The 12,311-nt window shown below is 47.9% G+C and overlaps 1 protein-coding gene across 8 annotated transcripts in view; it reads left to right on the top strand.

Annotated features, from left to right (window-relative positions):
• LOC140738840 (uncharacterized) overlaps positions 1–12,311 on the top strand; it is a 139,612-nt gene that overhangs the window by 69,899 nt on the left and 57,402 nt on the right. For 7 of the 8 annotated variants that reach the window (XR_012101465.1, XM_073066763.1, XM_073066758.1 and 4 more), the window contains 2 exons: positions 853–939; positions 10,926–11,060. Coding sequence is in view for 7 of the 8 variants with exons in the window: in XM_073066763.1 (XP_072922864.1) it covers positions 853–939; positions 10,926–11,060 (222 nt within the window). In the remaining variant the exon portion in view is untranslated. The remainder of the gene's footprint in view (positions 1–852; positions 940–10,925; positions 11,061–12,311) is intronic. The other variant, XM_073066759.1, reaches the window with a different exon arrangement.

The raw sequence follows: 12,311 nt of genomic DNA, 5'->3' as shown, positions 1-12,311 counted from the left end.
AATTCACTGGGGCATGAACTGAGCACCAAATGAGCTAGCTAGTGTGCCTCATCAAACACAGACACTCTGAACCCTTCTTCATACTATACAACAGCCTGGTGCTATCTCCTGTGGAGCATTCCCTTGGAATTTCACTGAAGTATTAGCCTGAATTGTGTAATGGAGTGGGCCTTGAATTTCTGCTCAGAAATCAGAATCAGGTTTAATATCACTGGCATATGTCATGAAATTTGTTAGCTTCACAGCAGCAGTACGATGCAATACACAATAATTATTTTTTAAAAACTGAATTACAGTAAATCTATATGTATATTAAATAGTTACATTAAAATAGGTAGTGCAAAATCAGATATAGGAAAATGTAGTGAGGTAGTGTCCATGGGTTCAATGTCCATTTAGAATGAGGGTGACGGGGGAAGAAGCTGTTCCTGAATCATTGAGTGTGTGTCTTCAGGCTTCTTTACCTCCTTCCAGATGTTAACAATGAGAAGAGGGTATATCCTGGCTGGTGGTGGTCCTTAATGACGAATGCCACCTTCCTGCGACATTACTTCTTGAAGATGTCTTGGATACTACGGAGGCTAGTACCTATGATGGAGCTGACTAATTTTACAGCTTTCTGCAACTTATTTCGACCCCACCCCCATACGAGACAGTGATGCAGCCAGTCAAAATGCTCTCTACAGCATACATGTGTAGAAAGACCGGAATACTGCTGTTATTTGAGCAAGTTTGGCTCAGGAGGCTTTTATTTGGTACTCAGATGAATTGTGTGTATGTATGAATTAACATCTACCTATCAGTACTTGCTGCTTAACTGATTTTTATTTCTTCTATACCTGCCATTGTCAGGGATAGGAGGTGCTCAATCACCAGCACCAAGCAATTCATCAGCTGAGGTCCCTGAGGAATTGACTCCTACCATCCATGGCACTTCAGGTTTGTTACCTAAAGCCACTTCACTGATTTTGCAAGCTGTGGAAGCCAGCCTAATATCCGCTTTCTGAGTGTTCAGCACTTTTGCTTTTATCGTGTACTGCACTCCCCAGAGCTCCTTTAATGTTTGTGTTTCATCTCATGATTTGACTTCTGACTTGCTCTGAAGCAGAATGACCTTTGATGCTTTTATCCCATCCACTGAAACAGTTTGCATTTGCTTATTTGTTCTCTGACTTCAGAACCTCAAAGAGGCCATCATATATTTGATGAGGTCTACTATATTCTTTACATCTTGCAAATTCACTAACTCTGCTGACTCCCTCGTTGACTTGTTCATACTGTTGAAGTCTTGTCGTCAGTGTCCAATGTGCTGTCATTTTTCCAACATCAATATTTAGATCATCTTTTGGGTTTCCTTCAAGTGTCTGTGATTTATGGAAGCAGAAAAATGAAACAATGAATTAATATGCACTCCTGCTAATAGAAAATTGGGTGGGGTTTATTAATAGACTTGAGTAGAGTTGTCTCATAAACTTGAAGGAAAAGTAGAAATATCTAAAAGATCAACAGCTTGGAATTCATTGCCACAGGTTGCTGTGGAAGCCGAGTCATTGAGTATATTTTAAGTGGAGGTTTGTAGCGATGTGCTACACACAGCGCTGAAATAACAACACGCAGTCGGTAAGTCATTTCGAGACTAGTTTATTCAAACTTCACGGTGCTGGCATTTCAATCCCTAGCGCCCGCCCTCTCCGGGCGGAAATGACATCAGAGGTGCATTACCGAAGTCTCTCCCCGCGCGCTGGCTATTTGTGAGCCGGTTCGCCTGAGCAGAAAGTGGGTCGCCACATAACCGCCTCCCAGAACCGGCGATACACCCCCCAATGTCCACAGTCTGGATCAGCCTCTGTTTGGGAGGTCTGCCTCTGCGCCGTGGTGCCTGAACCGCGACCGGCTGCGCCAAGTCCACATGGGCTGGTTTGAGTCAGTCCACCGTGAAAACCTCCTCTTTCCCCCCCAATGTCCAGAACATATGTGGACCCGTTGTTGTTGATCACTCTGAACGGCCCCTCATACGGCCGCTGTAGCGGCGCCCGGTGTCCGCCCCTTCGTACAAACACAAACTTACAGTTCTGCAGGTCTTTGGGTACATGGGTCGGGTTCTGTCCATGCTGTGAAGTCGGTACGGGGGCCAGGTTGCCAAGCCTTTCGCGTAGTCTGTCCAGGACTGCTGCGGGTTCTTCCTCTTGCCCCCTTGGGGCTGGTATGAACTCTCCTGGGACGGCCAGAGGTGCGCCGTACACCAACTCGGCCGACGAGGCATGCAGATCCTCTTTGGGCGCTGTACGAATTCCAAGCAGGACCCAGGGAAGCTCGTCCACCCAGTTAGGTCCTCTCAGGCGGGCCATGAGAGCCGACTTCAAGTGACGGTGGAAGCGTTCCACCAGTCCGTTTGACTGTGGGTGGTAGGCAGTTGTGTGGTGTAGCTGCAGCTACAGCTGACCACAGGCTGGAGGTGAACTGGGCGCCTCTGTCGGAGGTAATGTGGGCCGGTACCCCGAAGCGTGCTACCCAGGTTGCAATCAGTGCTTGGGCGCAGGAATCGGCAGATGTGTCGGTGAGCAGGACCGCCTCTGGCCACCTCGTGAACTGGTCTACCACCGTTAGGAGGTACCGCGCTCCTCGGGACACTGGTAGGGGGCCCACGATATCCACATAATGTGATCGAACCTCCGGTGGGTGGGTTCAAACTGCTTTGGCGGGGCTTTAGTGTGCCATTGTACCTTGGCTGTTTGGCACTGCGTGCACGTTCTGGCCCATTCACTGACCTGCTTGTGAAGTCCGTGCCACGCGAATTTGCTGGAGACCAGCCGGACGGTTGTCCAAACTGTGTATGGAGTTGAAAACCCGCTGCCTCCAGGCTGCCAGGACGATGGGGTGAGGTTGGCCAGTAGCCACATCGCACAGGAGGGTCCTATCACCTGGGCCTACGAGAAAGACCTGCAGCTGCAAACCCAAGACTGCAGTCCTGTAGCTGCAAACCCAAGACTGCAGTCCTGTAGCTGGGCATCTCGTCGTCTGCCTGCTGCGCCTCCACCAGTGCTGCATAGCCCACCCCCAGGGATAGGGCCTGGACAGCTGGTCTGGAGAGTGCGTCCGCCACGACGTTGTCCTTTCCCGAGACGTGCTGGATATCCGTCGTGTACTCCGAGATGTAGGACAGATGTCGCTGCTGGCGAGCCGACCAGGGATCGGACACCTTCGTGAAGGCGAAGGTCAATGGTTTGTGGTCCGTGAACGCGGCGAACGGCCTGCCTTCTAAGAAGTACCTGAAATGCCGGATTGCCAGGTATAGCGCCAACAGTTCCCGGTTGAAAGCACTGTATTTGAGCTCGGGTGGTCGCAGGTGTTTGCTGAAAAACGCCAGGGGTTGCCAGCGACCCTCGATGAGTTGTTCCAGCACCCCACCGACTGCCGTGTTAGATGCGTCCACTGTGAGGGCAGTAGGGACGTCCGTTCTGGGGTGCACTAGCATCGCGGCATTTGCCAAGGCTTCTTTTGTTTTAATGAAAGTGGCGGCGGACTCCTCGTCCCAGGTAATGTCCTTGCCCTTACCCGACATCAGGGCGAACAGGGGGCGCATGATTCGGGCAGCTGAAGGGAGGAAACGGTGGTAGAAATTTACCATACCCACGAATTCCTGAAGGCCTTTGATTGTGTTGGGTCGGGGGAAATGGCGGACTGCGTCTACCTTAGCGGGCAGAGGGGTTGCCCCGTCTTTAGTAATCCTGTGGCCCAGGAAGTCAATGGTGTCGAGCCCGAACTGGCATTTGGCCGGGTTGATTGTCAGGCCGTATTCACTCAGTCGGGCGTAGAGTTGACGGAGGTGGGACAGATGCTCCTGACGACTGCTGCTGGCTATGAGGATGTCGTCCAAATAGATGAAAGCAAAGTCCAGGTCGCGTCCCACCGCGTCCATTAACCTCTGAAATGTCTGCGCGGCATTCTTTAGGCCAAACGGCATGTGGAGGAACTCGAAAAGGCCGAAAGGGGTGATGACTGCTGTTTTGGGGACGTCGTCCGGATGCATCAGGATTTGATGGTATCCCCGGACGAGGTCCACCTTGGAGAAGATCCGTGCGCTGTGCAGGTTTTCTGCAAAATCCTGAATGTGCGGCGCAGGGTAGCGGTCCGGTGTCGTAGCCTCGTTCAGCCTGCGGTAGTCGCCGCATGGTCTCCAGCCCCCTGTTGCTTTGGGCACCATGTGCAGGGGGGAGGCCCATGGGCTGTTGGACCGCCGTATGATCCCCAATTCCTCCATCCGCTTGAATTCCTCCTTCGCCAGGTGGAGCTTTTCCAGGGGGAGCCTTTGTGCGCGAGCATGGAGGGGTGGTCCCTGGGTCAGAATGTGGTGCTGTACCCCGTGTCTGGGCATGGCTGCCATGAACTGCGGTGTCAGAATCGATGGGAAGCCCGCCAGGAGTCTGGTGAATTTGTTGTCCTACAGCGTGATGGAGTCCAGGTGTGGGGCCGGCAACTTGGCTTCACCCAGGGAGAACGTCTGGAAAGTCTCGGCATATACCAGTCTTTTCCCTTGCAAGTCAACCAGCAGGCTGTGAGCTCGCAAGAAGTCCACCCCCAGGAGTGGTTGGGCCACCGCGGCCAGTGTGAAGTCCCAAGTGAACCGGCTGGCGCCGAACTGCAGCTGCACTGTGCGGGTGCTGTAGGTCTGTATCGTGCTGCCGTTTGCAGCCCCCAGGGTGGGTCCTGGCTTCCTGTTGCGGGTGTCGTACCTCGTCAGGGGCAAGACGCTGATCTCCGCTCCGGTGTCGACCAAGAAGCAGCGTCCCGACTGTTTGTCCCAGACGTACAAGAGGCTGTCCTGGTGGCCAGCCGCTATAGTCATTAGCAGCAGCTGGCCCTGGCCCTGGCAGGGCGGGCGACAACGGCGGTCTTTTGTGCCTCACCGCTGGTGGTAGAAACACCACTGTTCACTGGCCTCCTCACTCCTGTCTCTGTGTTGTGTGTGCCCCCCTGCTGGGCCCGGTCTGGTCCGCTGTAGGGTGCGTGGCCTGGTAATCTGACCGACGGACGCCACGCTCTCCCTCTTGGCTTTCCACAGCACGTCTGCCCGGGCCCCCATCTTCCGGGGGTCGCTGAAATCTGCATCGGCCAGCAGCAGATGTATGTCCTCGGGCAGTTGCTCCAGGAACGCTTGCTCGAAAATGAGGCAGGGCTTGTGTTTTCTTCAGCCAGGGACAGCATCTCGTTCATCAATGCTGATGGCATTCTGTCTCCCAAACCGTCCACGTGAAGCAGGCGGGCACCCCGCTCATGCCGTGAGAGGCCAAAGGTCCCAATGAGCAGCGCCTTGAATGCTTCATATTTGCGTTCTTCCGGGGGCGACTGTATGAAATCCGCAACCTGGGCGGCCGTCTCCTGGTCAAGGGCGCTCACCACATGGTAGTAACGCGTGGAATCAGAGGATATCTGCCAAATCTGGAACTGGGCTTCTGCTTGGCTAAACCACACGCGTGGTCGCAGCATCCAGAAAGTCGGCAGTTGTAGCGAAACTGCATAAACAGATGAAGAGTCGGTCATCTTTGGTCCAAATCCCGTTTGGACCGTTGGGGTCACCAATGTAGCGATGTGCTACACACAGCGCTGAAATAACGACACACAGTCGGTAAGTCGTTTCGAGACTAGTTTATTCAAACTTCGCGGTGCTGGTATTTCAATCCCTAGCGCCCGCCCTCTCTGGGCGGAAATGACATCAGAGGTGCATTACCGAAGTCTCTCCCCGCGCGCTGGCTATTTGTGAGCCGGTTCGCCTGCACAGAAAGTGGGTCGCCACAGGTTGATAGATTCTTAATTAGTAAGGGTGAAGGCAGGAGAATGGGGTTGAGAGGGTTAATAAATCAGCCACGATGGAATGGTGGACCAGACTGGATGGGCTAAATGACCTAATTCTGCTCCTATGTCTCATGGACTCTGCATCAATGATATTGAAACATTTAGTAAAATACTATAACAAGTTGGAAAATTAAGCTTGAAAAATGTTTATAAATTCAAAATGAACTTTGAATCTGCTTCCATTGTACCAATAAATAAAATATGATTGTGCCACAAAGTGAAGGAGAATTCTACCAAAGCCTCTACCATGCTTTTTCCATAGATGGTGCTAATCTGAAAGGATTTGGTAGATGATAAAAGATTAAGCTTCACCCATCCCAGGATGTACCAAAGTAGAATCAAGTTTTCTTCAAAATGCAACACACACAAAATGTTGGAGGAACTCAGCAGGTCAGAAAGCATCAATGGAGAGGAATAAAGAGACAATGTTTCGTGCTGAGAATCTTTATCAAGGCCTGGTGAAGGGTCTCGGCCCAAAACTGATTATTCCTCTTCATCGATGCTGTCTGACCTGCTGAGTTCCTTCAGCATTTTGTATATGTTGCTCTGGATTTCTAGCATCTTCAGAATCTCTTTTTTGTGTTTATAATTTCTTTGAAGTGACTTATAAAACACAGCAAACAGCTTATGCATACCACAAACCACAGAGTTAGAGAGATTGGTTAATAGACAAATGCTGTAGACTGTGATGTGTTCTTGCAATGAACACGGTGGAAATTTTAACATCTCGATAAGGGGACAGGCAGGGCCTTGGAGCAATGCCTCATCTGAAAAACAACCAGGCATTCATCCTGCCCAGGCATGTACTCCAGCCCTGCATTTCACACCTTTTCACATTGCTTCATCAGTACTTTTGTTCTCTCTACACTGTTCATATCTTTTGTTCATTTTCTCCCTCTCTTTGGCTGCTCCCATTAACTCATGAATAAACCCACAACCTACAACCGTCACCCTGATGCACCATCAATAGCTCACTCTGAGACGTAAGAAGCAAGATATCGGCTTTTATTGACTGGAAGAATGAACAACACTACATCCTGGAGAATGAGGCTGGGCTCAGGCCTCAATCGCCTTTATACCGGGGTCTGTGGGAGGAGCCACAGGAGCAGTCAGCAGGGGGCGTGTCCAGACAGGTATATGTAGTTCACCACATTCACCCCCCCTTTGTTTTAAAAAGAGTCCCCATGTGGCGAAGTTTCTTACAAGTATATTTACAGGTTAAGTCTATCAGGTGGTCGAATCTGTCGCTGCGATCTACGTAGCTCCGGCTGCGATTGCACAGGTGCCGGTGGTGGTGATTGCACCGGAGACGGAGATTGTGCTGGTTCTGGCCCAACTGGAGGTGCCAGGGATCCCTCACGTGTGTGCGAGGCCCCCGGAATAGACGCATACGAGATGCCTGGTACATGAGCATCATGAGGAGTCTGTGTGGGGCACGGTGTGCGCGGTGTCACCTCAGGTACAGGGTTCATAGTTACCGTGGAGTGTACGGGGTAGTGGTCTGCTGCTCCTGTGGGCGCCAGGTCGCGGACAGAGACCGTGTCCTCCCGCCCATCAGGCAAGACCACATAGGCATACTGGGGGTTAGCATGCAAAAGGTGAACCCTCTCGACCAGCGGGGAGTATTTATTACTCCTCACATGTTTTTGTAGCAGCACTGGCCCCGGGGACGTCAGCCAAACTGGTAGGGTGGTCCCAGTGACAGACTTCCTGGGAAAAGAGAATAGGCGATCGTGAGGGGTGGCATTGGTGGACGTACATAACAGGGAGCGGATAGAGTGGAGTGCCTCAGGGAGGACCTCCTGCCATCGAGAGACCAGCAACCCTTTTGACTTAAGGGCTAAAAGTGTGGCCTTCCACACTGTGTCATTCTCCCTCTCCACCTGTCCATTCCCCCGGGGATTGTAACTCGTGGTTCGACTAGTAGCAATGCCCCTAGCTAGCAGGTACCGGCGCAGCTCGTCACTCATAAAGGAGGACCCTCTATCACTGTGGATATAGCAGGGATATCCGAACAGAGTGAAGAGCTGGCGCAGGGCTTTTATGACGGACGTGGTAGTGGTGTCGGGGCAGGGAATGGCAAAGGGGAATCGCGAGTACTCGTCAATAATATTGAGAAAATAGACATTGCGGTCGGTGGAGGGAAGGGGGCTTTTAAAGTCAACACTCAGTCGCTCAAAAGGGCAGGTGGCCTTGACAAGTTGCACCGTGTCAGGATGGTAGAAGTGCGGTTTGCACTCAGCGCAGATTTGGCAGTCCCTGGACATCGTCCTGATGTCCTCCAGGGAGTACGGCAGGTCCCGGGCTTTAACTAAATGGTAAAATCCGGTGACCCCCGGATGGCAAAGATGTGCATGAAGGGCATACAGCTGGTCGAGTTGTGCGCTAGCACACGTTCCCCGGGATAGGGCATCAGGGGGCTCATTGAGTCTGCCAGGCCGGTATCCCCGTAGCAACTGGGGCCTCACCCCATTATAGATATTCCCTTTGTCCCTCTTATCTCTCCCCCACCTTAATGCAATTTAAAACTGACATATTTCTCACCTTTCCGGTTCTAGGAAGGCATCTTCCATTAGAAAAGTTAAATGTTTCTCTTTTCTTAAACTACCTGCCCTTCTGGCTGGTTATGCTATTTTCTGTATTTATGTTGTGTTGCCCGTCTGCGGTGAATGTTTGCACTTTGGGGAGTACCACACACAAATACCCCTTCCAGATGTGCATACTGAATTTGCAGTGACCAACAATGGGAGGTTCGTCTCTTCATCAGTCGAGCTGTTTCTCAACAAGCTACAAACAATCTGTGTATTTCTCCAGGATATAGCATCTACAATCTCTTTTATCTCCATATGTCTCTGCAATGCAGCAAATGGCATATGCCAGCAGAAACAGCTTGAAAAGGCTTCAGAGAGGCAGGGTTAGCCTGTCTTTGACTTAAGAGCAATGCATCAATATGTTTGTTGTTCAAGTAGCATTGTGACATTTATCTACAATGACGAGCAGGACTCACATGATTGTTCAATTGCCAAATACATCTATAAATATACCTTAAGTAGTAGTATCACAAACAGAATCTTAATCTGCATTTATGATCTTCCAGATTGTTTGGAGGTATAAGGAGAACTTGAAGAAACTTTTTCTGGTGCATTGGAGACTGAGGGGGATCTGATAGGTTTATAAAATTCTGAGAGGCGTAGATAGGCTAGACAGTCAGAATCTTTCCCCCAGGGTTAGAATTTCAATTACTAGGGAAAATGTCTTTAGGGTGAGAGGGGAAATGTTTAACAGAGATGTGCAGAGTAAGTCTTTTACACAAAGTGGTAGGTGCCTGGAACTTGCTGCCAGGGCAGTCTGTAAACAGATATTTTTCTGGTGTCTAGATAAGCACAAGAATACCATATGTTGGGAATGGTAGGTAGAATGAAAATGATGAGTATGTAAATGTGTTGTCCCATGCAAATCAATTCCTATTATGTTAGTGCGAGAAATACGAAACATTATTGAATGCAGTAAATTAATAAGTTTTGAGTAGGCCACACAGTAACAAGCAATCTAATGCATAATTGTATTTGTAGTGGCTGTGTATGAAATTCTGTGCCAACTTTAGCTTGAAGTTTGGGGGAAGAGATGTGTCTAATGCATCGTTAAGCACGTGAGAGATTCTACCATCGGTATATTGAAACTGAGTGTGTAGAAGTGAATATAATTGTCAGACCAATAGTTTTTCATGTGTTTACTGTTAAAGGTACTTATCTATCCCCCAAGAATTAAGGTATAGCCATTTCTAAAAAGACAACAATGTGATCTACCCAATTACACTGTGGGAGAAGAGCTTTAGTATAAATCAATGATACAACGAGGTTTGTAAAATATTATTGTATGTAAACTCATGCCTGGAAGGTGTCACCCATGGCACTCTGTTGCAGTGTCAGTGCATTGTGTTTGCCTCTGATGCTACAAGTATAACATGTTGTTCCATCTACTAGTTATGAAGTCCTAGTTAGTTCCTGTGGCTGTCGACCAGCTGGATCCTGATTCTGAATGTGTTTCCCACACAGTACACATGAGGTAGCATTGTCCCTGCACCTCTTCTCCAAGTGGCCCTGTCAGCTCTCATGCTGCTTGGGCTGTAAAGGAGCTAATACATTCTGTGAAAGTCCACTGAGGACAGAAAATTCCTTAGAGATTACAACAGTCAAAAATAAATAAAGAAAACACTTCTCAGCCCCTTTCTTTTCCAATCATATCTTCCATTTCAGTGTTGACTAGTAGATTATGTATTTCAAACAGTTCTCACCATTTTTGCTGACATATCTGCTTTTAAATGTACTTTTGACTAAGTGCTGTTCCTTGGTTATACCTGCCTGACCTATTTGGAACTGAGATACTGGGTTTACCTTGTATAGCCTACACAGGAGCCCAACCTCCTGCCCAGACTCGTTCTGCTCACATTGAGAGCTCCTTGGGTGTTTGGGATTTATCTTCTCCAAGCAAATGCTGCTTTGCAAGAACAAAGGTCGCACAAGTGGTACGTTAATCTACACAGAATAAACCAGTGAATATTCTACCTTGATCACAAGTAGTGATCTGAAAAATGACCAATCTCATTTAACAGAGGAATAGTCCTCAGTTATGGATGGTTGCTGACATGACTTCGTTGCCTGTAAGAAATAACATCACAACATGCCCTCTCATTTCAAAAAAATTAAAGCAAAGTGCTTTAAATATTTTCCATTTCTCTTGCAATGGCCTAAATTTAGCAGTCACTCAAATGGACAAAGCTACCTTGAATCCCAGCTTTAATTTTTTCTAAGTCCAGGCACTGTAATATCAGACTCAGATTATTGTCAGTGATCTATTGACATCCAGTATATTAGTGCAGGATGCATAATCCTACAATTGTGGGTGGAATGTTTGAGGGAGAGTTATTGTTTTATAATTAGTTACTTAATTTGATAAAACTTAAAGGGTGTGTTCTGAAGGAAAGTTACATTGTTGATAATGGGAGGTTAATTTGGTTTTAAACACATTTAAGTTTTACATGAATGAAAATCTAGGAAGTCATCTATTTACAGCAATGACATCATTAGCAACATCTGTAAAGCCGACAGCATTAACAACATCTGTAGAACCTACATCTGTAGAGCCAGCAAAACCGGGAACCACTGCAGATCACTATACATCAACTATGGAGATTACAGTCACCTCAGGTGTGTTTCTATTTAATGCAGTTGCTCTTCAGGGATTTCATGTCAAAATGTCATAGTATTTGGGTAATATTAAATGATATTTGAAAGAAATATTTCTGTAACATTTTTAATATTGATTCATTTAAATACTATTTCTGCAGTAATGTAGAAACAATTTAGTTACAGTTGGTTGGTTGAAAGGCTATAAAATGTGAACTCTGCCTTGAAGTGGGTTTCTAGGGATTCATTGCCGTAGACACTGGGATGTCCCATATCAAAGATAACTCTTGGAGGAAGGCCGAGAGAAGATGAGACCTTGACAGACAACTTGGGCAAGCAGGACACAGAGGCGATTACGATACAGGTTCCTTAATCACAAGTACAGTACATTGAAACAGACAGTGAAAGGTAACAACCAACACAACCTGACAATGTGCTGGGGAAAGTCCGCATAGCCATAACCATAATTAACCATAAATGGTTCTAGTTACCATGCCATAAAATTACCAGGAATGTTGAAGATCGATATGTTTTATTTCTAAGTGATATTTTAAGATGACCTAATTTAAGATTGCAGGATTGAGGTAGGAAATTTCCTCAGAGTATCACCAGACATGCAAAGTTTGTAACTTACATAAGGATTCTGTTGCATTAACAGCTTTGTTCAAATGGCAGAACAGAAGCAGGTTGAAAGATTTCCTGGTTAATGAGAGGATGAGTGATATTGTTCCAAGTGGATGCCAGCTTAGAAACGAGAAAGTTATAAGAGAGAAGGGAACAGTTTTGCCGATGTCGGTGAAACACAACATTAATTGGGTGACTGCTTTGTTGAGCATCTTCACTCTGTTTGCTACAAAAGACAAGATTTCCCAGTGGCCACCCATTTCAATTTGACTTCCCATTCCCTTTCCAATTCCATGGCCTCCTGTACTGGAACAATGAGGCCACACTCAGGTTGGAGAAGCAACACCTTATATTCCATCTGAGTATCCTCCAACGTGACAACATAAACGTGGATTTCCCCAACTTCCAGAATTACTTCTCTCCCCCCCCCCCCTTTTTTTTTCCATTCCACATTCTGGTCCACCTCTCAGCTTTTCTCTTCTCACCTACCTATCACCTCCCTCTGGTGCCCTTCCTCCTTCCCTTTCTTCCATTGGCCACTGTCCTATCAGAGTCCTTCTTCTTCTTCTTCTTCTTCTTCTTCTTCAGCCCTTCAACTCTTCCACCTATCTTGTCACAGCTTCTCACTTCATCACTCCCCTAACCCAC

The sequence above is a fragment of the Hemitrygon akajei genome, chromosome 14 (genome assembly GCF_048418815.1).
Source record: "Hemitrygon akajei chromosome 14, sHemAka1.3, whole genome shotgun sequence".
NCBI lineage: Eukaryota > Metazoa > Chordata > Chondrichthyes > Myliobatiformes > Dasyatidae > Hemitrygon > Hemitrygon akajei.
Note: the sequence above shows the minus strand (reverse complement) of the source record. Positions and strands in the feature narration are given on the sequence as shown.